This window comes from Schistocerca piceifrons, chromosome 11, assembly GCF_021461385.2.
Source record: "Schistocerca piceifrons isolate TAMUIC-IGC-003096 chromosome 11, iqSchPice1.1, whole genome shotgun sequence".
Classification (NCBI taxonomy): Eukaryota; Metazoa; Arthropoda; class Insecta; order Orthoptera; family Acrididae; genus Schistocerca; species Schistocerca piceifrons.
Genome location: NC_060148.1, coordinates 86393219 through 86419115, shown reverse-complemented (window position 1 = coordinate 86419115; position 25897 = coordinate 86393219). Strand labels below are relative to the sequence as shown.

The 25897-nt window shown below is 47.7% G+C and overlaps 1 protein-coding gene across 1 annotated transcript in view; it reads left to right on the top strand.

Annotated features, from left to right (window-relative positions):
- Positions 1 to 25897, top strand: part of LOC124719731 (pleckstrin homology domain-containing family G member 5) — a 283840-nt gene that overhangs the window by 156176 nt on the left and 101767 nt on the right. Inside the window, exons 5-6 of the mRNA XM_047244933.1 lie at positions 14186 to 14386; positions 19283 to 19393. Of these exons, the coding sequence (XP_047100889.1) occupies positions 14186 to 14386; positions 19283 to 19393 (312 nt within the window). The remainder of the gene's footprint in view (positions 1 to 14185; positions 14387 to 19282; positions 19394 to 25897) is intronic.

The window sequence follows — 25897 nt, the reverse complement described above, 5'->3', positions numbered from 1 at the left end:
GGTACCACATTTTATTTCTTAGTGTGTTTTGGAGTACTCTGCTAATTTTTCGTTAGCGTAACACCCATATACCGCTTCATAACTAGACACCTCTATCCACTAAGCCACTGTGAACACACAAACTCCATGCCTGTGTTGGTTCCACTATTTGGTTCCATTAACGAGGTCATACACAATATGGCCATATTTAGGTTTTTTGCTGCCACGTTAAGTATATGTAAACGTTTATGTAGGTTATCTTCATTGTTTGCCAGCAGAACTGCATCTTCAGCATAACAAATGATTTTTACTTTTTCGCCCCCCACTACCAGCCCATAGCTTCTTTGTCATCTCGTCAGTGACTATATTAAAATGCAGCTGGCTTAAAGAGTCACCTTGTCTAATTCCACTACTATATAGCTAGTTAACCTGGAACCAATTTCCGCCTGGGATGTTATTTGTTGGAATGAATGTCTTCAACTGTTTTTGTTAAGTTGGAAGGAATTCCTTGATTGTAGGGCACGTTTAAAACACCTGTTAACTGGACCCTATCGAAATACTTTTGTAGTCCAATAAAACAAAGATGAGCTGATCCGTTATATTCAATGGACTTCCCTACAACCTGTCTAAGAATGAATGTTGCGTCTGTGTATGTACTATCGGATCTGAAACTATACCGTTCCTCTGCAAGACTTGTAATGCTTTCTATTTCCTTTCCTATTATTTTTGTTACGGGTATAGGAACTGAACTCAGTAGATCTATCCCTCTGTAGTTGTAAGGGTTTTTCATATCTCCATTGCCGGCCGCGGTGGCCGAGCGGTTCTAGGCGCTCCGGAACCGCGCGACAGCTACGGTCGCAGGTTCGAATCCTGCCTCGGGCATGGATGTGTGTGCTGTCCCTAGGTTTGTTTAAGTAGTTCTAAGTTCTAGGGGACTGATGACCTCATATGTTAAGTCCCATAGTGCTCAGAGCCATTTGAACCATCTCAATTTTGTACATGAGAATTGTATTGTAGTACGAATTCTCCTTTCGTTTGAAACTTTATTGCCAGTTATAATATTGTTAACCACCTTGGTTAACTCTTCACTTAGTTGATATCCTCCACACGTCAGCAATTCATTCGAGATCCTGTCTTTCCCAGGAGACTTTCTGTTTTTTAATCTGTATGCGATAAAAACTGGACACATGTTATATGGAATGTTTTATTCCAATTAGTTTACACTGCGACTTCTTAAAGTACTTTTCTTCCTGAAACCTGTATACATATATACAGTAGTCAATCGCAGGGGCGTTGCTGTTGGAAGGTAGTTTACCTCGTAATGAAACTGAAGTAGATAGTTCCTGTGAGTTAGTAGGGGTAGAAATTGTACTTGACAACTGGAATAAATTAATAACTGGTTTCTTTTACCGACTCAGCGACTCTGATGACATAGTTCCTGAAAAGTTGAAAGAAAAACCGAGTCTCAATTCAAATAGATATCCAATCCATACAATTATAGTTAGTGGTAGTTTCAATCTACCCTCGATATGTTGACAAAAGTCTCAGTATATAGAAGCCAATGTCTTGACTGACTGTGTGACTAACCATCATCGCCATGCCAAACCGCTGAGAATAGAAACTTGAAATTTGAAGAGGATGTGGACCTTATACCATAGGTGTCGTTTAAGAAGGGATTTTTCAAAATTCCAATCCTTAGGGGGTGAAATGGAGGATGAAGGTTTCTTCTAAAAAAAAGTCGGTATTAAGGCAGTTGTGGAGCTAGATATACGGAAATAAAGAAATCCGTGTTTGAGCGTTTTTGGAAATTTAACCGTATGGGGGTGAAATTTTTTTTGAAAATATATCATTATGAAAGAACTACTAAATTATTTTTAAAGCTATATCAAAGAACACTGGTATTTGACTTCTCGGTTAAAAATTTGAAAAAAATATGTATTTAAATGTCTCTGGAATTTGAACACCTAAGGGGGTGAAATAGGGGATTAGATTTTCAATGTAAATATTTTATTACGAAAGAATTTTTAAAGTTAAATCTATGAAATTTAAATTTGGCTTCTCAGTTAGAAATTAAAAGGATACACGTTTCGCTATTCTTGGAAATTCAGCCCATATGGGTGCGAAAGGCGGGATGAAAGTTTTTATGGAAATATTTCATCGTTTAAGCGTTTTTGAAGCTAAGTCTAAGAAAAATTGTATTTAGGTTCTCTGTTAGAAATGAAACATACGCATATCACTGTTTTTGGATATTCAGCCACTAAGGGGGTAAAATAGTGGGTGAAATTTTCAGCTTCCCCTCTCTCTATCGAACATCCTACAAGAGACTTTTCCGGAAGAAAATGCGCTCCGAACATTGCGCAGCGAGTTCATCGCCTCAAAACCGCGTGAATTCTAGTGGCGGAATCGCAGTGTTACCGCAGCTTCGGCAGACTGTTGTAAATAGTGAAGGAGAATACATTGTTGATGACCAAAGTGTCGTGTTTATTAAGGGGCTCCGGAACGCCCTATACTTGCAATGTTAAAATAACACTTATAAATTACATCTTTCCTCACAAAGTATTTGAGGTAGGAAGTTGAACTTTTTACAGATTATTTATTGGAATATGGGCTACAACTTAACACAGGGATTTTACCAAATTTTAGTTCAGTTATTAAAGATGATTTTTTTCAATTGTAATGAAAATTCACAACATTTTTTTGCAATTTTTTATTTATATATTCAAAAATATACAGTTTTTTTTGGAAAAAGGCTGTGTTAAATTATGCAGAAGGTACTGTGTAACATTTACTGAAAGTTTGAAACAAAAATGTTTGGAAGATCCTTAGAAAACATGTAATTAGTATGAGAAAATAAAAGTTTTGGGAATCGAGCGACAAAGATTGGATTAACTTTTTAGTGCATTCCAGGTCCATAGGATGGATTATTTTCATCCTCTGCAAACTCCTCCTCCAGCTTCCTCTTGTTCCTCCTCCTGTTTACTCTTGCTTGTATTTCTAGACTCTTTACAGCCCTGTCTGCAGCCCGAAGGCGTTCCTTGTCTAAAGCAAGCATCGCTCGTTGTTGTGTTCGTAGATTTTGCTACCATTTTCTTCAGTTGCAGTTACTGCAACACTGTTCCAAAAGGTGGTCATGTACGAACACTTATCACATTTCAGTTGTATTTCACTAGCAAGTCCTACGTGCTTTATTATGGAGAGTTCCAGACCAACTTCACTACAATGAATACATCTTACACAGTTTGAAAAAATTCCTTTGAGAACCGACATTTCAAATATTTCATTCACATCCGAATCGCCCATAGTTTTCACTCATTGAACCAAGCTTCTTCTGTGAAGTATTTTCTTTCCCACTTTGACTGCTATGGGCAGGTGTACTTGAGAGGTTAGGTTCACTCACTTGGTTATCGTCTTTATTGTTTACAGTAATAACACATACCTTTGGCTTTCCAACATTTCTCCTTTTCTTAAAAGCCTTCAGAGGATTTCTAATAACTTTACTTTTACTCATTATTATACTTCAACAAAACAGAGACTCAAGAAACAGAATTAATTACGAATATTTTCGAGATAACGACAGAGTAAATAAACATGAAACAATCGACAATCACACCAGCGATATATATTGAACCATCACAGGTTAGCCACAGCACATACTTTATCTCACATCACTAAAATATACCTGATGAACACGGACGTTAATAATAACACCATTTGACAGCAGTTTAACAGCGCCACAGTGGGTCACGCCCATGTAGAACACATTTAAAAAAAAAAATTTAAAATAGTTGTAGTCTTCGGAATTGAATAAATTATATATCTATTAAAAGGTAATAGTCTGCAGATTCAGAAAACGCGAAAAAGTAAAAATTGAACTTTTCATGATTTTGCGCCTTTCCGGACCCCCTAAACGTAAGGAAAAATGCTGCGAACTTATGCACCGACCGAATGTTAGGGCAGCCCGCAGCTGCCTGATAATGGCTTCCGACGTAACATTGGGGAAGCCGGAGAGGCGAGATTTATTTTTGTCAGAGTATCGCCAATTGGGAACAGTGCCAGGTCGGGGCATTAATGGTGTGGAATCTCCTATGTATCCTATAGCATCTGGAGGGGGTGGGCGATCCCTCGCATCGACGCGTATTGGCCCCTGAGGTGACATTGAGGTGTGTGTGTGTGTGTGTGTGTGTGTGTGTGTGCGCGCGCGGGTCAGGAGGGGAGGTGTGATCAATTACCTCTCCGCCACACGCCACCTCCTCCAGAGGGGAGGTAGGGCTAGTGGCCAAGAGATCTGAGGCCATTGGATTGCTTCTTAAAGCCGTTCACACACGCTCGATATCTATTGCGCAGCGGTATTGTTTCAATGTACTACGGGGTGTTCAAAAAGTCTCTCCTCAGTGCCATACGATTGTTAGCCGCGCGTGCCGTATCATTGTTCGTCTGCCTGGGTTAGTTCCCTTCAAGTGGACTCTCCCAACATTCCACTGTTTCGTTTATCTCAGCCAGCGTCAGTAGTATCGTTGGTGTGTGTCGTTACGTGTTGACGTGGACGTTCAAGTTTGGTTCCCTTGTTCATATGTTTCTTTTTTGTTACTGTTCAAAATGCTAACCATTGAAGAACGTGTGTTTTTAGTCGGACAAGTGTTCAAAGCTGGCGGTAAATACACAGTTTCAGTTCGTCAAACATTTAATTCAGTTTTCCCGGAGACAACACTCCCACATCGCGATACTGTGCGAGTTTTGACTAACATATTTCGAACTACGGGTTCAGTGACAGATGCACCGAGAAGTGGTCGTCCTAGCGTATTGTCTGAGGATAAACTACTCGATATTTCCGATAAAATGTCCGCGAGTCCGAACAAGTCAGTAAGAAAACTCGCCGAGGAAATCGATGTTAGTGTCGGAACGGCCCACACAGCTGTAAGGAAAAAATTAGAACTTTTCCCATACAAAGTGGCAGTCGTGCAAGGACTGAAAAATACTGATCATGGCAAGAGACTGTCTTATTGTCAGTGGTTCAAAAATGTCGTTCAACAAAATGGAAGGGATATTCTTGATGAAACGTTTTTCACTGATGAGGCGTGGTTTCATTTATCCGCGTACATGAACTCGCAAAATTCTCGTATGTGGAGTACTGCAAATACATTGTGTATTCATGAGGAGCCACTTCATTCTATGAAAATAGGGGTTTGGATTGCAGCTTCTAGACGTCGGATTGTGGGTCCCATATTTTTTAACGAAACAATAAACGCACAACGATACTGCAGTGATATTCTGTACCCATTCATAGCAGAACTTGTGTTAAGTGAAATACTGAACGGTTATTTTCAACAAGATGGTGCAACCGCGCATACAGCACGCGTTTCAATGTCACAGCTTGCTGATGTTTTTTGGTGATCGCATAATTTCACAGGGACTTTGGCCTCCACGATCGGCTGACCTAACACCACCTGACTTTTTCTTTACTTTTGGGGTGCAGCGAAAGCAGCTGTATATACACTCCTGGAAATTGAAATAAGAACACCGTGAATTCATTGTCCCAGGAAGGGGAAACTTTATTGACACATTCCTGGGGTCAGATACATCACGTGATCACACTGACAGAACCACAGGCACATAGACACAGGCAACAGAGCATGCACAATGTCGGCACTAGTACAGTGTATATCCACCTTTCGCAGCAATGCAGGCTGCTATTCTCCCATGGAGACGATCGTAGAGACGCTGGATGTAGTCCTGTGGAACGGCTTGCCATGCCATTTCCACCTGGCGCCTCAGTTGGACCAGCGTTCGTGCTGGACGTGCAGACCGCGTGAGACGACGCTTCATCCAGTCCCAAACATGCTCAATGGGGGACAGATCCGGAGATCTTGCTGGCCAGGGTAGTTGACTTACACCTTCTAGAGCACGTTGGGTGGCACGGGATACATGCGGACGTGCATTGTCCTGTTGGAACAGCAAGTTCCCTTGCCGGTCTAGGAATGGTTGAACGATGGGTTCGATGACGGTTTGGATGTACCGTGCACTATTCAGTGTCCCCTCGACGATCACCAGTGGTGTACGGCCAGTGTAGGAGATCGCTCCCCACACCATGATGCCGGGTGTTGGCCCTGTGTGCCTCGGTCGTATGCAGTCCTGATTGTGGCGCTCACCTGCACGGCGCCAAACACGCATACGACCATCATTGGCACCAAGGCAGAAGCGACTCTCATCGCTGAAGACGACACGTCTCCATTCGTCCCTCCATTCACGCCTGTCGCGACACCACTGGAGGCGGGCTGCACGATGTTGGGGCGTGAGCGGAAGACGGCCTAACGGTGTGCGGGACCGTAGCCCAGCTTCATGGAGACGGTTGCGAATGGTCCTCGCCGATACCCCAGGAGCAACAGTGTCCCTAATTTGCTGGGAAGTGTTGGTGCGGTCCCCTACGGCACTGCGTAGGATCCTACGGTCTTGGCGTGCATCCGTGCGTCGCTGCGGTCCGGTCCCAGGTCGACGGGCACGTGCACCTTCCGCCGACCACTGGCGACAACATCGATGTACTGTGGAGACCTCACGCCCCACGTGTTGAGCAATTCGGCGGTACGTCCACCCGGCCTCCCGCATGCCCACTATACGCCCTCGCTCAAAGTCCGTCAACTGCACATACGGTTCACGTCCACGCTGTCGCGGCATGCTACCAGTGTTAAAGACTGCGATGGAGCTCCGTATGCCACGGCAAACTGGCTGACACTGACGGCGGCGGTGCACAAATGCTGCGCAGCTAGCGCCATTCGACGGCCAACACCGCGGTTCCTGGTGTGTCCGCTGTGCCGTGCGTGTGATCATTGCTTGTACAGCCCTCTCGCAGTGTCCGGAGCAAGTATGGTGGGTCTGACACACCGGTGTCAATGTGTTCTTTTTTCCATTTCCAGGAGTGTAGAAACCGTCCATCCATGATTTGGAAACTGTAATGTCCACTTTCCCAGCTTCTGTTACAGAAGAAATGTTACAGCTTGGGTTTGGAAACATGATTAGACGAATTGAATCGTGTATGCAGCAACAGGGGGGACGCTTTCAGCATTTAATGTGAAAATTTGTAACTAAAAATGATTATTCGATAAATTAATAACTTGTATTTCACTGAGTTTTCATTTCGGTATATTTACTGCGGCATAAGGCACGCACGGATAACAATCATACGGCACTGCGGAGAGACTTCTTGAACGCCCGTTACTTGAAATTGCGAGGCCAAAACAGCACAATATTATTGCGCAATATCTCCTCACGGGACACGACAGAGGACTCTGCCTTCGGCGCCCGGCGATGCACGAAGACGCGTGTCTTGCCATTCTTTACCTTGGAAAACACAAGCAGACATTATGCAGAACGGACGACAAAAGTCTGAGAAGCTTGCAATGAACATTTCAGTGGACCTGAGACTGGTTACTACAGCACTCACTCGTAGCCCGTAATAACATACAAACTAAACAAGCCAACTGCGTAATTTATAGTGTATGTGCTGTTTTCTGCACCGACGGAAAAAAAAATTGCACCCCCAAGACGGAGTTGTGTGACATAAACGAAAGTTGGTCAGTGTGTTTCTACACGTGAAAGGTGATGTCTGTTCAGATTTCGCTCCAGTCGCATAAAGCCTAGTTTACACAACGACATTGGGTGGCGGCACTCGTTGCGTGGAATGAGTTGCACGCAAGTGGTTTCATATCTGTCTGTAGACACGGCGAAACCAGTATGCACTTCAGTTTCGTCGTTTTGTGGGCCCCTGAGTCGTGTCTGAAATGAAAGTTTTGCAGCTGTACGTCGCACGAGTTGTGCTGGAGTTAAAGCTTGTGCAGAATCGCTGCATAAGAAAAGAAAAAATTGGAAACGTGTTTCGATTTGTAACTGGATGAAGAAAAGACGTCAGCTTGGTTGCTCAGCATCCTTGCTCAAATAATTTATAATGCAAGACCCAAGAAGTTCTATTAATTAGCTTAGGATGTCAGCAGGACTGTTTACGTTTCTTCTAAATAGAGATAAAATCAGAAAATCATATGTGTGTGAAATCTTATGGGACTTAACTGCTAAGATCATCATACACTAAGCTTACACACTACTTAACCTAAAGTATCGTAAGGACAAACACACACACCCATGCCCGAGGGAGGACTCGAACCTCTGCCGGGACCAGCCGCACAGTGCGTGACTGCAGCGCCTGAGACCGCTCGGCTAATCCCGCGCGGCAAATAGAGATAATTGTCAGATCAGGAATAAAGATATTGCAATGCATGAAGCACTGTTGCCAGAACTGAAATTACGTATCACATTGCGTGCACTACAATCGAGAACACGGCATGCTATAAGATGCGGTTTTAGTTGATGATGACGCTTTTTCATTAACATCAATAATTATTGACAGTAATAATTATTAACATTAACAGCAGTAATTATTCGAAGCGGGCCGCATTAAGAAGAGAATGGTTTGCAAACTACTCTCTTGAAGATAGACCTGTACAGTGCAAATATTTCAAAATTCAATCGATATGGCCGCGCGGGGTTAGCCGAGCGGTCTCAGGCGCTGCAGTCATGGACTGTGCGGTTGGTCGCGGCGGAGGTTCGAGTCCTCCCTCGGGCATGGGTGTGTGTGTTTGTCCTTAGGATAATTTAGGTTAAGTAGTGTGAAAGCTTAGGGACTGACGGCCTTAACAGTTAAGTCCCATAAGATTTCACACACATTTGACCATTTTTTTTCAAACATATGGTGAGCACTGCAGCGACGTTTTAAATAGATGAATTTCTAGAGCCTTCCCTCCTGTCAACAATATTTGTTAAGAAAAAAGAGTGGGTCAACTCGAACGATGGGATTTTTAGGCTTGTAGACGAGAGCATGGTCATCAGTCCCCTAGACTTACAACTACTGAAACCTAACTAACCTAACGACGTCACACATATCCGTTTCCGAGGCAGGATTTGAACCTGCGACCGTAGCAGCAGCGCCGTTCCGGACTGAAGCGCCTAGAACCGCTTGGCCACAGCGGCCGGCCTTCGTGGAGGAGGTACACTAATGTGCAGACCACATACTAATTGAAGATGACCATACCAACTTCGTATCTTCCTGGAGAATGTACGTACACACCACGGGTTAACTGAAGATGACGATACTAACTTTGTTTTGCTCCTGAATGTACAGATAATTGAAGATGACGATACCAACTTAGTGTTCTTTGTAGAGATTGTACGTAATGTGCAGATCACAGGTTAATTCAAGATGATATGGGCTATGGGGCGTCATTTCCTCTATTTGTTTCCCACTTCTTGTTGTTGTGGTCTTCAGTCCTGAGACTGGTTTGATGCAGCTCTCCGTGCTACTCTATCCTGTGCAAGCTTCTTCATCTCCGAGCACCTACGTCCTTCTGAATCTGCTTAGTGTATTCATCTCTTGGTCTACCTCTACGATTTTTACCTTCCACACTGCCCTCAAATACTAAATTGGTGATCGCTTTATACCTCAGAACATGTCCTACCAACCCATCCCTTCTTCTAGTCAAGTTGTGCCACAAACTTCTCTTCTCCCCAATCCTATTCAATACCTGCTCATTAGTTGACTTTCCCAGATGGTGTTGCCAAAAGTCACAAATTTGCACGAGTGTCCCGTTAGTTACATACTCGTTTTTAGATTACTTCGAATATATTTTCTGTTACTAAATCGTCGTAGTCGTTGTTGTTGCGTTTCCTATGACCGCAAGAGCAACGTTATGTCCGCCCAATTGTCCGTAGATGCTACGCTTGTGTCCTTCATTTTCATTATATGAGGCAAAGCCGATTCCCGGTATCGAACAATTCATTATTTCCAAGAGTGAGTTGAATGTGTTCACAGTGCACATATATTTTTTGGATGTGAGTGTAGGATGTTTTGCTGTTGTGCATGTCTTGACAACCATTGGAAATGTAGACTTTCACGGCCGGAAATGTCATGTCCATTATAATTATCCGGGCTGTTATGCCGTGGTCGGTTGTTGAATTCTGTCAATTCCCAACGTTTCGTCCCCGTCTGCGGGAGACATCTTCAAGGGGGTCTGTAGCGCGATGGAAGGTCCAACACACCCACTGGCTCGCCACTGACTGAGTAGTATTGAGCCAGTGGGTGTGTTGGACCTTCCATCGAGCTAAAGACCCCCTTGAAAATGTCTCCCGCAGACTGACTGAGTAGTAGCGAGCCAGTGGGTCTGTTGGACCTTCCATCGAGCTAAAGACCCCCTTGAAGATGTCTCCCGCAGACTGACTGAGTAGTAGCGAGCCAGTGGGTCAGTTGGACCTTCCATCGAGCTAAAGACCCCCTTGAAGATGTCTCCCGCAGACTGACTGAGTAGTAGCAAGCCAGTGGGTCTGTTGGACCTTCCATCGAGCTAAAGACCCCCTTGAAGATGTCTCCCGCAGGCTGACTGAGTAGTAGTGAGCCAGTGGGTGTGTTGGACCTTCCATCGAGCTGAAGACCCCCTTGAAGATGTCTCCCGCAGGCTGACTGAGTAGTAGTGAGCCAGTGGGTGTGTTGGACCTCCCATCGAGCTAAAGACCCCCTTGACGATGTCTCCCGCAGACTGACTGAGTAGTATCGAGCCAGTGGGTCTGTTGGACCTTCCATCGAGCTAAAGACCCCCTTGAAGATGCCTCCCGCAGGCTGACTGAGTAGTAGTGAGCCAGTGGGTGTGTTGGACCTTCCATCGAGCTAAAGACCCCCTTGACGATGTCTCCCGCAGACTGACTGAGTAGTATCGAGCCAGTGGGTCTGTTGGACCTTCCATCGAGCTAAAGACCCCCTTGAAGATGTCTCCCGCAGACTGACTGAGTAGTGTCGAGCCAGTGGGTGTGTTGGACCTTCCATCGTGCTAAAGACCCCCTTGAAGATGTCTCCCGCAGGCTGACTGAGTAGTAGCGAGCCAGTGGGTGTGTTGGACCTTCCATCGAGCTGAAGACCCCCTTGAAGATGTCTCCCGCAGGCTGACTGAGTAGTAGCGAGCCAGTGGGTGTGTTGGACCTTCCATCGAGCTGAAGACCCCCTTGAAGATGTCTCCCGCAGGCTGACTGAGTAGTAGCGAGCCAGTGGGTGTGTTGGACCTTCCATAGAGCTAAAGACCCCCTTGAAGATGTCTCCCGCAGACTGACTGAGTAGTAGCGAGCCAGTGGGTGTGTTGGACCTTCCATCGAGCTAAAGACCCCCTTGACGATGTCTCCCGCAGACTGACTGAGTAGTATCGAGCCAGTGGGTCTGTTGGACCTTCCATCGAGCTAAAGACCCCCTTGAAGACGTCTCCCGCAGACTGACTGAGTAGTAGCGAGCCAGTGGGTGTGTTGGACCTTCCATCGAGCTGAAGACCCCCTTGAAGATGTCTCCCGCAGGCTGACTGAGTAGTAGCGAGCCAGTGGGTGTGTTGGACCTTCCATCGAGCTGAAGACCCCCTTGAAGATGTCTCCCGCAGGCTGACTGAGTAGTAGCGAGCCAGTGGGTGTGTTGGACCTTCCATCGTGCTAAAGACCCCCTTGAAGATGTCTCCCGCAGGCTGACTGAGTAGTAGCGAGCCAGTGGGTGTGTTGGACCTTCCATCGAGCTGAAGACCCCCTTGAAGATGTCTCCCGCAGGCTGACTGAGAAGTAGCGAGCCAGTGGGTGTGTTGGACCTTCCATCGAGCTGAAGACCCCCTTGAAGATGTCTCCCGCAGGCTGACTGAGTAGTAGCGAGCCAGTGGGTGTGTTGGACCTTCCATCGAGCTGAAGACCCCCTTGAAGATGTCTCCCGCAGGCTGACTGAGTAGTAGCGAGTCAGTGGGTGTGTTGGACCTTCCGTCGAGCTGAAGACCCCCTTGAAGATGTCTCCCGCAGACTGACTGAGTAGTAGCGAGCCAGTGGGTGTGTTGGACCTTCCGTCGAGCTGAAGACCCCCTTGAAGATGTCTCCCGCAGGCTGACTGAGTAGTAGCGAGCCAGTGGGTGTGTTGGACCTTCCGTCGAGCTGAAGACCCCCTTGAAGATGTCTCCCGCAGGCTGACTGAGTAGTAGCGAGCCAGTGGGTGTGTTGGACCTTCCATAGAGCTAAAGACCCCCTTGAAGATGTCTCCCGCAGGCTGACTGAGTAGTAGCGAGCCAGTGGGTGTGTTGGACCTTCCATCGAGCTGAAGACCCCCTTGAAGATGTCTCCCGCAGGCTGACTGAGTAGTAGCGAGCCAGTGGGTGTGTTGGACCTTCCATCGAGCTGAAGACCCCCTTGAAGATGTCTCCCGCAGGCTGACTGAGTAGTAGCGAGCCAGTGGGTGTGTTGGACCTTCCATAGAGCTAAAGACCCCCTTGAAGATGTCTCCCGCAGACTGACTGAGTAGTAGCGAGCCAGTGGGTGTGTTGGACCTTCCATCGAGCTGAAGACCCCCTTGAAGATGTCTCCCGCAGGCTGACTGAGTAGTAGCGAGCCAGTGGGTGTGTTGGACCTTCCATAGAGCTAAAGACCCCCTTGAAGATGTCTCCCGCAGACTGACTGAGTAGTAGCGAGCCAGTGGGTGTGTTGGACCTTCCATCGAGCTGAAGACCCCCTTGAAGATGTCTCCCGCAGGCTGACTGAGTAGTAGCGAGCCAGTGGGTGTGTTGGACCTTCCATCGAGCTGAAGACCCCCTTGAAGATGTCTCCCGCAGGCTGACTGAGTAGTAGCGAGCCAGTGGGTGTGTTGGACCTTCCATAGAGCTAAAGACCCCCTTGAAGATGTCTCCCGCAGACTGACTGAGTAGTAGCGAGCCAGTGGGTGTGTTGGACCTTCCATCGAGCTGAAGACCCCCTTGAAGATGTCTCCCGCAGGCTGACTGAGTAGTAGCGAGCCAGTGGGTGTGTTGGACCTTCCATAGAGCTAAAGACCCCCTTGAAGATGTCTCCCGCAGACTGACTGAGTAGTAGCGAGCCAGTGGGTGTGTTGGACCTTCCATAGAGCTAAAGACCCCCTTGAAGATGTCTCCCGCAGGCTGACTGAGTAGTAGCGAGCCAGTGGGTGTGTTGGACCTTCCATCGAGCTAAAGACCCCCTTGAAGATGTCTCCCGCAGACTGACTGAGTAGTAGCGAGCCAGTGGGTGTGTTGGACCTTCCATCGAGCTGAAGACCCCCTTGAAGATGTCTCCCGCAGACTGACTGAGTAGTAGCGAGCCAGTGGGTGTGTTGGACCTTCCATAGAGCTAAAGACCCCCTTGAAGATGTCTCCCGCAGACTGACTGAGTAGTAGCGAGCCAGTGGGTGTGTTGGACCTTCCATCGAGCTGAAGACCCCCTTGAAGATGTCTCCCGCAGACTGACTGAGTAGTAGCGAGCCAGTGGGTGTGTTGGACCTTCCATCGAGCTAAAGACCCCCTTGAAGATAACTCCCGCAGGCTGACTGAGTAGTAGCGAGCCAGTGGGTGTGTTGGACCTTCCATAGAGCAAAGCCCCCTTGAAGATGTCTCCCGCAGGCTGTCTGAGTAGTAGCGAGCCAGTGGGTGTGTTGGACCTTCCATCGAGCTGAAGACCCCCTTGAAGATGTCTCCCGCAGGCTGACTGAGTAGTAGCGAGCCAGTGGGTGTGTTGGACCTTCCATAGAGCTAAAGACCCCCTTGAAGATGTCTCCCGCAAACTGACTGAGTAGTAGCGAGCCAGTGGGTGTGTTGGACCTTCCATAGAGCTAAAGACCCCCTTGAAGATGTCTCCCGCAAACTGACTGAGTAGTAGCGAGCCAGTGGGTGTGTTGGACCTTCCATAGAGCTAAAGACCCCCTTGAAGATGTCTCCCGCAGACTGACTGAGTAGTAGCGAGCCAGTGGGTGTGTTGGACCTTCCATCGAGCTGAAGACCCCCTTGAAGATGTCTCCCGCAGGCTGACTGAGTAGTAGCGAGCCAGTGGGTGTGTTGGACCTTCCATAGAGCTAAAGACCCCCTTGAAGATGTCTCCCGCAGACTGGCTGAGTAGTAGCGAGCCAGTGGGTGTGTTGGACCTTCCATCGAGCTGAAGACCCCCTTGAAGATGTCTCCCGCAGACGGGGACGAAACGTTGGAAATTGACACAGAATTCATCAACCGACCACGACATAACAGCCCGGATAATTATAATGGACATAACCATTGGAAAGCAACCTGAAGTCTCCCTCCCCACTTGTGTGGAGGTGCCCTGTGCGCCAGCTGGTGGTGTGGTGGACAAGTGGCCCGCTCACTCCGCCCCCCCTCTGTGTCCGCAGCTGTTCCTGGCGTGCCTGCGCTCCCTGCAGGGCTGCGGCCTGCTGGTCGAGGTGGATGCCGGCCGGCTCTTCTGCAACGTGGAGGCGGTCGCGGCCGCCAGCCTGCAGTTCTGGGTTCGACACCTGGCGCCCGCCGTCGCCAGCGCCCGGCACCGCTCGCTGCCGCTCGACCCGCTGCACCTCAGGGACGGCTTCCTCAGGGTGAGACCAGCAGCTCTGTCTGATTCCAGGACCGTGACCGGCTGCAGAAATTGATCCGCGAGGAGGAGGGTACAGGGTGGGGGGGGGGGGGGGCAAGCCCCTAAAATTACCATTTTTGACATAAATTGGATGGTCAGTTTCGAAACTAGCCATTAAAATTGCTACACCACGAGGATGATGTGCTGCAGACAAGAAATTTAACCGACAGGTAGAAGATGCTGTTATATACAAATGATTAGCTTTCCTGAGCATTCACACAAGGTTGGCGCCGGTGGCGACACCTACAACGTGCTGACATCAGGAAAGTTTCCAACCGATTTCTCATACACAGTTGACTGGCGTTGCCTGGTGAAAGGTCATTGTATAAGGAGGAGATTTGCGTACCATCACGTTTCCGGTTTTGATAAAGGTCGGATTGTAGCCTATCGCGATTGCCATTTATCGTATCGCGACATTGCTGCTCGCGTTGGTCGAGATGCAATGACTGTTGGCAGAATATGGAATCGGTGGGTTCAGGAGGGTAATACGGAACGCCGTGCCGGATCCCAACGGCCTCGTATCACTAGGAGTTGAGATGACAGGCATGTTATCCGCACGGCTGTAACGGATCGTGCAGCCACGTCTCGATCCCTGAGTTAACAGACGGGGACGTTTGCGAGACAGCAACGATCTGCACGAACAGTTCGACGACGTTTGCAGCAGCACGGACTGTCAGCTCGGAGACCGTGGCTGTGGTTACCCTTGACGCTGCATCGCAGACAGGACTGCCTGCGATGTTGTACTCGACGACGAACCTGGGAGCACGAATGGCAAAACGTCATTTTTTTCGGTGAATCCAAATTCTGCTTACAGCATCGTGACGGTCGCATCCGTGTTTGGCGACATCGCGGTGAACGCACATTGGAAACGTGTATTCGTTATCGCCATACTGGCGTATCAGCCGGCGTGATGGTATGCGGTGCCATTGGTTACATGTCTGGGTCACCTCTCGTTCGCACTGACGGCACTTTGAACAGTGGACGTTACATTTCAGGTGTGTTACGACCCGTGGCTCTACCCCTCATTCGATCCCTGCGAAACCCTACATTTCAGCAGGATAATGCACGACCGCATGTTGCAGGTCCTGTACAGGCCTTTTTGGATACAGAAAATGTTCGACTGCTGCCCTGGCCAGCACATTCTCCAGATCTCTCACCAATTGAAAACGTCTGGTCAATGGAGGCCGAGTAACTGGCTCGTCACAATACGCCAGTCACCACTCTCGGTGAACTGTGGTATCGTGTTGAAGCTGCATGGGCAGCTGTACCTGTACACGCCATCCAAGTTCTGTTTGACTCAATGCCCAGGCGCATCGAAGCCAGAGGTGGTTGTTCTGGGTAGTGATTTCTCGGGATCTATGCACCCAAATTGCGTGAAAATGTAATCACATGTCAGTTGTAGTATAGTATATTTGTCCAATGAATACCCGTTTATCACCTGCATTTCTTCTTGGTGTGCAATTTCAATGACCAGCAGTGTAAATTTTATAGATATCACAAAGGACTTATTATGTCCCAGAGAATTGATAGTTATCGATGGTGTATAAGAAACCCTGGACTCCTGATTCCAAGGACGGCTGGTGAAAGTGCCGCCTCTTGCAAACCCTTCCCCTCCCCCCTGCGCCCCCTGTTACGGATGGCAATGCTTATGACCAAGTATTATTGTGACCTGCCTGTAGAATGCCTGTAGAATGCTCAAACGTTGAGCTGAGTGGAGACGGCACCCCCTACAAATCACCCAGTGGGTTGGGTTGGGTTGGGTTGTTTGTGGGAAGAGACGAAACTGTTAGGTAATCTGACTCGTCAGATCAGGGAAGGATGGGGAACGAAGTCGGCCGTACCCTTTTGGAGGAACCATGCCGGCATTTGCCTGGAGCGATTTAGGGAAATCACGGGAGCCCTAAATCAGGATGGCCGGACGCGGGATTGTACCGTCGTCCTCCCGTCACCCAGTGGGTTGAGGGAAAATTACGTATTGGATTATTGTCAGTCTTCATAGCCAAACAAAGAGTGACAAATGTACGAATGGGGTTATCAAACTGACCAGCGTGAGATTTAGTTTTGAGGGAGCCCTAAATCAGGATGGCCGCACGCGGGATTGTACCGTCGTCCTCCCGTCACGCAGTGGGTTGAGGGAAAATTACGTATTGGATTATTGTCAGAGTCATCATCGCCAAACAAAGAGTGACAAATGGACGAATGGGGTTATCAAACTGACTAGCGTGAGATTTAGTTTTGAATAAAAAAAGTTTTAACTACTTGAAAGTAATGAAAGTGATCAAGCACAAGTTAACTGGTGATTAGAGGGAAAACTGAAATATCTCATAAACAGCCGATATTAGTGATGTGTGAAAAAGTTCATCTCTTCAAGGCTTACTAATTTTGGCATAAAAAGTTGCATTGGTATGATATTTATCCGTGAAAAGGATTACAATATTTCGAGAACAGAAGACGCTAGTAAAGCAAATGCGGTGTCCAAAAGATGCTTTCTAAACAAAACATGAAAATAAAAAAACTGCAAAAAAAGTTAATGAAACGTATTGGTAAATGTGTTGTGTATGACTTTGTTCACAACAATGAGACGTTGGCTGCAGAGTGGTGCAGCAACTATTATCATACACTACTGGCCATTAAAATTGCTACACCAAGAAGAAATGCAGATAGTAAACGGGTATTCATTGGACAAATATAACGGGTATTCATTGGACAAATATATTATACTAGAACTGACATGTGATTACATTTTCACGCAACTTGGGTGCAGAGATCCTGAGAAATCAGTACCCAGAACAACCACCTCTGGCCGTAATAACGACCTTGATACGCCTGGGCATTGAGTCAAACAGAGCTTGGATGCCCAAGCAGCTTCAACACGATACGACAGTTCATCAAGAGTAGTGACTGGCGTATTGTGACGAGCTAGTTGCTCGGCCACCATTGACCAGTCGTTTTCAATTGGTGAGAGATCTGGAGAATGTGCTGGCCACGGCAGCATTCGAACATTTTTTTCTATCCAGAAAGGCCCGTACACGACCTGCAACACGCGGTCGTGCATTATCCTGCTGAAATGTAGGGTTTCGCAGGTATCGAATGAAGGGTAGAGCCACGAGTCGTAACACATCTGAAATGTAACGTCCACTGTTCAAAGTGCCGTCAATGCGAACAAGAGGTGACCGAGACGTGTAACCAATGGCACCCCATACCATCACGCCGGGGTGATACACGTGTATGGCGATGACGAATACACGCTTCCGATGTGCGTTCACCGCGATGTCGCCAAACACGGATGCGACCATTACGATGCTGTAAACAGAACCTGGATTCGTCCGAAAAAATGACTTTTGCCATTCGTGCACTCAGGTTCGTTGTCGAGTACACCATCGCAGGCGCTCCTGTCTGTGATGCAGCGTCAAGGGTAACCGCAGCCACGGTCTCCGAGCTGATAGTCCGTGCTGCTGCAAACTCCTGTTTCCCGCCTGTGAGAGGCAGTCAATGTAAGACATGTTCAGTGTCGCCTATCGCTGCAACGGCGGTAACACGCGAGGAACAACATGTGGCTTTGAAATTCTGCTTTCATCTCAATAAATATTTAGCTGAGGCATGTACAATGTTGCAGGTGGCCTATGGAGAATCTGTTCTTCCCTACAGCACAGGTCGAAAGTGGTTTAAAATATTTAAAGAGGGAAGACAATCAATTTCAAGGGAATGTGGACCCAGTGCTGCAGTTACTGCTCTTACGGAAGAAAACATCAACACTACTACTTTCATTGTGAGAGAGGATCGACGAAGTACCTTAATATCGCTTTCTGAAATACTGAACATTTCATTTGGTGCCACCCGCACATCGATGACAGAAAAATTACACATGACACGTGTTTGTGCGCGATGGGTTCTAAGACAGTCGATTCCCGAACAAAAGGACATTCGCGTGCAGGTCTGCATGCAGTTGAAGTTGATGTTAGAGGAAGATGCGGAGTTTCTTTCAAACGTAATCACTGCTGATGAAACTTGGCTACATCATTTTGATGTGAGTAAATCTCCTTCATCACCACCCCCCATAAAAGCAAAAGTGGTTGCTTCCGTTGTGAAAGTGAAGGCCATCTCACTTTTTGATATTCACGGAGTGGTTTATCAGCAAGTTGTACCTGCACACACATCAGTAACTGAACAGTACTACAGAAATGTCCTGAAAACATTGCAAGCCCATATCAGCGCAAAAGATCACATTTCCGTGAAGCAGGCTGGATGCTGCACCACGATGATGTGCGGCCGGATATTGCCAATGTTGTTCCTGAATATCTTGCAAAAATCAACGTGAAGTGCATCCCTCACCCTCCCTATAGTCCGGATTTAGCCCCGTGTGACTTTTTCCTGTCTCTAACATGAAGAAACGCCTTCGAGGGAGGTGTTATCAATCATCAGAATCAGTGGGGCGATTTTGAAGGACCTCTCAAAAAATGGTTTCCAGCATGTATTTGAAGACTGGCAGAAACGCTGGAACAAGTGCGTCCCATTCATGGGAGACTACTTTGAGAAGGACCATTATGAGGATGAGCAAAGGTATGTTGTCAAAACTAAAAAAAAATTATGATCATTACTGAACAGCTCTCGTATTATGCGTCTCTTCTTGTAGCTTAGAACTACATATCTGAGAATTTCGAACATATTGCACTGTTTTACAAATATGCAATGGTAAGTGCCTTGATTTTTGTCAAAGCTCGCTTCCATTATCAGCTGTGTCTCTAGTGCCTTTACCTTTCCTAAATCAAACAATTCTGGTTTATTCTCCATTCTTCTGTATATTATTCTGGGCATCTACTTTTTGCAGTGCTAAACAGAGTGTGTATGCATGTTTCAGTTCCACGAGATCTTCCAGCCGTACACGCGCTACTGTGCGGAGCAGCTCAACTGCCAGGCCTACTGCCGGGAGATGTGCCGCAAGGACGAGCTGTTCGCCGCCTACCTGGCCGTGAGTACCTCCACACCTGTCTCACAGCACATCCACAGGGGTTGGCCAAAAGTGTGGAATCATCCCCAAACAAATGCAGATGCTAACCCCGAGCCTGCACTCTTGTACAGGGTGGGGCAAATAAAAGTGGCCCGGACAACAGAGATCCAGGATAGACAGCAGAGGAAAGGAAATATACTAAACTGACTGCCGGTCTATGTGTCCGAGCAGTTCTAGGCGCTTCAGACTGCAACCGCACTGCTGCTACAGTCGCAGGTTCGAAACCTGCCTCGGGCATGGATGTGTGTGATGTCCTTAGGTTAGTTAGGTTTAAGCAGTTCTAAGTCTACGGGACTGATGACCTCAGCTGTTAAGTCCCATAGTGCTCAGAGCCATTTGCACTGACTATAGCAAATGTTGAAAGCGGCCACCATTCACCTCTTGGCTCTTTTGGGCACCCGGTCTGCAAGCTGTTGAAGGCAGATCGAATTTGGACTGCCATAATTGCTACAGTTATTGGAGACTATGAGGGTTGTTGTGATACACCTTAAACTTCATGGCTCCCTACACAAAGTACACCACTGGCCATTAAAATTGCTACACCAAGAAGAAATGCAGATGATAAATGGGTATTCATTGGACAAATATACTAGAACTGACATGTGATTACATTTTCACGCAATTTGGGTGCATAGATCCTGAGAAATCAGTACCCAGAACAACCACCTCTGGCGATAATAACGGCCTCGATATGCCTGGGCATTGAGTCAAACAGAGCTTGGATGGCGTGTGCAGGTAACAGCTGCCCATGCAGCTTCAACACGATACCGCACTTCATCAAGAGTAGTAACTGGCGTATTGTGACGAGCCAGTTGCTCGGCCACCATTGGCCAGATGTGTTCAATTGGTGAGAGATCTGGAGAATGTGCTGGCCAGGGCAGCAGTCGAACATTTTCTGTATCCAGAAAGGCCCGTACAGGACCTGCAACATGCGGTCGTGCATTATCCTGCTGAAATGTAGGGTTTCACAGGGATCGAATGAGGGGTAGAGCCACGGGTCGTAACACATCTGAAATGTAACGTCCACTGTTCAAAGTGCCGTCAATGCCAACAAGAGGTGACCGATATGTGTAACCGAGGGCACCCCATACCATCACGCCGGGTGATATGCTAGTATGGCGATGACGTATACACGCTTCCAATGAGCGTTCACCGCGATGTCGCCAAACACGGATGTGACCATCATGATGCTGTAAACAGGACATGGATTCATCCGAAAAAGTGACGTTTTGCCATTCGTGCACCCAGGTTCGTCGTCGAGTACACCATCGCAGGCGCTCCTGTCTGTGATGCAGCGTCAAGGGTAACCGCAGCCACGGTCTCCGAGCTGATAGTCCGTGCTGCTGCAAACGGCGTCGAACTGTTCGCGCAAATGATTGTTGTCTTGCAAACGTCCCCATTTGTTGACTCAGTGATCGAGACGTGGCTGCACGATCCGTTACAGCCATGCGTAAGATGCCTGTCATCTCGACTGCTAGTGATACGAGGCGTTGGGATGCAGCACGGCGTTCCGTATTACCCTCCTGAACCCACCGATTCCATATTCTGCTAACAATCATTGGATCTCGACCAACGTGGGCAGCAATGTCGCGACACGATGAACCGCAATCGCGATAGGCTACATTCCGACCTTTATCAAAGTCGGAAACGTGATGGTACGCATTTCTACTCCTTACACGAGGCATCGCAACAACGTTTCACCAGGCAACGCCGGTCAGCTGCTGTTTGTGTATGAGAAATCGGTTGGAAACTTTCCTCATGTCAGCACGTTGTTACCGGCGCCAACCTTGTGTGAATGCTCTGAAAAGCTAATCATTTACATATCACAGCATCTTCTCCCTGTCGGTTAAATTTCGCGTCCGTTGCACGTGATCTTCGTGGTGTAGCAGTTGTAATGGCCAGTAGTGTAATCTGCTAACAGCTCCGTCAGGTGTGAAGATTGTGTAAATGTGCTCCAAGGTTCGGCCAGCTGTACGGGCAGTTGCCCCATCTTGTTGGAAGTAACTGCAGGTCTTATTCTCCTCCGTTAATGGTGTCACAGATGGTTTCAAAATGTTGGCAATGTAGTGTGACGAAGTCAGCGTCTGATGAAAGATAATGGGAGCAGTAATGCGGCTTGGAGACACTGCACACCAAACCCCAACCATCTGATCGAGCAATGGTGTTTCGTGGAAGTTATGCGGATTCTCCGCTGCCCGAACTTGGGATTCTGTGAATGGACATAACCCCTCAGGTGAAACCATGCTTCATCAGACAGATCCATGTCCAAGCCATTCATTGTTTTCTCAGTGAACAACCAGTCACAAAACTGCAAGCGCTGAGGAACGTCTGCTGGTTTTAATATACGAACAACAGACGCTCACTAGGGGTGCACGTGCCAGTGCAGGTCGAGTATCCGTTCACACGATTGACGCGATATGCCGGTCTCTTGCGACAGGTGTCGGGTTGATTTGGTAGGACTCTGAAGGATTTTCTGGTGACTTGCAGTCACATTTTCTGGTGTATGTGCACATTTCGGAATGGTTTTCGACTTGTTCAAAACACATCCTGTATGACGCCATTTTCGGACTCTTTGTTGCATGGCGCTCTTTGCTCTCACTTTGATACCATTAAACTTCTCAGCAAACGACTGACCACACCGTTTCCACGACTTTGTTGTCACATAACTTTCCACAGTGTACACCCGTGAGTACCATCATGCCCTTTGCACTGCTCCACTCACACTGACACAGCCTTCCCTAAGTTCTGAACCAGTGTCGGTCACCTGGTGAGCGTACACATGGTGTCCGCGTCACATGGTGTGGCTATCTGCATACGTGCACTTCCAATCATATCCACTCACGTGGGCCACTTTTATTTGTCCCACCGTGCACGACCATGGACACAACCTGTGCAATGTGCTCAATACCTAGCAAGTGTCACCCATAGTGAGAAAAGTCTTCTATGTAGTTGTCGAAGCACAGTGATTTTGAATGTGGGCAAATTGTTGCAGCTGATGTGGTGGGCGTTTTCATAAGCGCAGTAACCAAACTGTTTGGTGCTTCAAGAGGCACCGCATCAAACATTTATACCACATACAAAGAGAGCAGAAAAAGAACTTCTGCTAAGGTACAACAGTGAAACGTCGCCAGACTTTTGTGATGATTTTGGCAGCCATATGTGGTACTTCATGGCTTATGCAAACATTCAGACTTATCAGGTCCATCGTATGGTACATTGTTTGTTCTCCAATGATGGTGGTGGGTTCCAAGACGATTGAAATAGTCTCATCTCAGCTGCCCAGTACAGTCACCAAACCTCATTATTATATTAGTAATGTACTTTGGAGAGAAAGGTGTATGATATGTACCCACCTCCATCATCGTTGCCTAAACTTGTCAGTATCCTGTAGGAAGAATGCTGTAAGATACCCTCGAAAACTGTATACAACCTGTATTTATCCGTTCCAAGATGACTTGAAGCTTTTTTGAATGCCTTTGGTTTTCCTACACCGTATTATGCATACTAATATGTTGTGATTTTGATGTTTCCGCATAGTTGACAACCCGCTGTATTTCTTACTGTAAGTACCACCACACACACAAAACATATTCTGATGGCGGTCGTTAGTATGGGGTATGACCACCCCCCGCCCTTATGACTACTTGAACTCTGCTGGGAACACTTTCAGTGAGGGATCTGAATGTCTGTGGTGGAATGGCAGCCCATTCTTCCTCAGAGGTGAAACTGGAGAAGGTAGGGATGCTACACTTTGGGGTCTGGAGTGAAATAGATGTTCTAACTCATCCAAAGGTATTCCACTGGGTTTTGGCCAGGCAGACCAGTCCATATCAGGAATGTTAATTGTCCACAAACCATTGCTTTACTCGTGCTAATTTATGACAAGGTGCATTGTCATGCTCATACAAACAATAATCGAATCCCAATAGTCCCTCTACTTTTAGCAGTACACACTGCTGTAAAATGTAATGTTGTTCCACATTTCCCATTTCTTGAGCTCAATAAGAGGATCGCTGCCCAACCACGAAAACCACCCGCTTTCCGTAACACCAGCTCCTCTGCACTTCACCGTTGGCACCGCACATGGTGCCAGGTAAGGTTCTCTATGCATTCAACAAACCCAAACAACTCCATCGGATTGCCACAAGGTGTAGCGCGATTCATCACCCCAAATCACTCGTTTCCAGTCATCCACTGTTCCAGTGACGTTGCTCTTCACACCACCTCAAGCGTCGCTTACCACTGACTATAGAAATGTGTGACTTACCAGGATCTGCTCGACCTCTGTACCAGGCTCTTTTGAACTCCCTAAGCACAGTCACTGTGCTAGCTGGACTGCTGGTAGCTCTTTGGAACAAGTGGTCCCTTCTGCCGATTTCGTGCGAGTTTTTACCACCACCCTCGACAGTGCTCGAAGGTCTCTGTCCGTCAGTACATGACAGGTCTCAGTTTCGCTGTGACTGTTCCTTCGCATTTCCACTTCACAATCGCATCAGCAAGTCGACTTTTTCAGCCTTACATGGGATGAAATGTCCCTGATGGATTTGTTACTCAGGTGACAGCTAATGACTGTGTGAAACTCTCCCGGCATTCTGAATATTCTATGATGTTTCGGGATTGCAGCTGCACCATGTTGATTTCTTGCAACAATATTTCGGCCAGCAACCATTTCAGCCATCTTCAGGTGAGTGTCCACCACTGTTTTTTTTTTTCGTTTATTGTGATTTCATTCCCCTGGCCCCCATATGGGCAGAGGAGGGCTGGCAGTGGCACAATCCGCCACTCTTCAGCCGAGTGACATTACAGTTAAATAAAAAGAGGAAACTGTGTATAAAAAGGCGAAAAAATGGGGACATAAAAACGTACATAATGAGTAGAGGCAAGGGGGGTTAAAATATACACTGATATGGGGATGTCTATCGTGGGACAGTTAAAAAGTCGGCAGAAAGTTAAAAGAAGACGGTTGTTTGATAATGGAGAAAATAAAATACACTGGAGTAACACACACAAGTTAAAATTTGGCCACAGTATAAAAACACACCAGAATGAGAAACACTTAAAAAATCACTGTAAGCGACGGAGCACGCACGAAGAATAAAAAATGCTGGGAGGGACCTGCCGAGGGAGAGGAGGCCTGAGAGGAGGGAAAAAGAGGGGAGAGGGAGGTGCAGTTGGGGAGGGGAGCTGGAGAAGGTGGTAGTAAAAGAAAAAGGTGGGGGTCGGGGGGTGCACCAAGGGGCAGAAGATGGAGAGGGAAGGCAAGTCAGGAGGGAGCACAAAAACACAGAAGGGGGGCACAGAAAAAGGAGGTGGTGTAGGAGGGAGGAAAACCGCTCAGGGGAATGGAGAGGAAGCCCTGACGAGTAGGAGGGGGAGGATGGGGCTAGGGTTGGTAGGAGGAATAGAGATCAATGCAAAGCTCATCATCTGGGAAGGGTAGATGCTGGAACCTGCACTTGGAAAGGAGGTTGAGAGTGTGGATATGGAGAGAGGGTGGGACACAAAAGTAACGGCGTGGCAACGAGTTGGGAGCAGTGAGGATAGAAGGCACCAGGGGGTGGGCAGGATCGAGTGGGCGGACGAAGTACAGGGTGCAGATGTGTTCGAGGAAAAGGGAAAAAAGTGGAAATGAGCATTTGGCGGTATTGGCCGGGAGGCCCCTTGTGGGACAGGTCCAGCCGCCTTGGTGCAGGTCTTATTACATTCGACGCCACATTGGGCGCCGGATGGGGATGAAATGATGATCAACACAACACCCCGTCCCTGAGCAGAGAAAATCTCTGACCCAGCTGGGAATTGAACTTGGGCCTGTAGGACAGCAATCCATCACGCTGACCACTCAGCTATCGAGGCGGACAAGGAAAAGGAGAAGATGTGGGAAGGGGATGAGGTCATCGAGGATCTGCGAGGGGGGGCAGGAGGGAGATATGGAAGATGAGGCAGAGTGCATGGCTTTATAGAATGTGGCAGGGGCAGAAATCCAAGCGATGCTGGATGTGGGGCAGATCAAGGATTTGTAGATGTTAAGGATGGTGGAAGGATGCAGTCCCCATGTACAGCCGAACAGTAGTTTCAGGAGGAGGAGTCTATTGTGCGCTTTGTGTTAGATCGTCGGTCGGCGAGGCCTGGCACGAAGTTGGCGGTCCAAAACATCCGAAAGGCGTTCTATAGGATTCAGGTTAGGGCTCTGTTGAGGCCAGTCCATTACAGGGATGTCACTGTCGTGCCACCACGCCACAGGCTGTGCATTATGAACAGGCGCTCAATCGTGTTGAAAGATGCATGCAAAGACGGCATCCTCAAGTTGCTCTTCAACAGTGGGAAGCAATGCAGGCCTGTGCTGAGTTACTGCCATGCAAAAGAACAAGGGGTGCGAGCCCCCTCCATGAAAAACACGATCACACCCTAACGCCACCGCCTCCGAATTTTACCATTGGCACTACATACTCTGGCAGACGACATTCA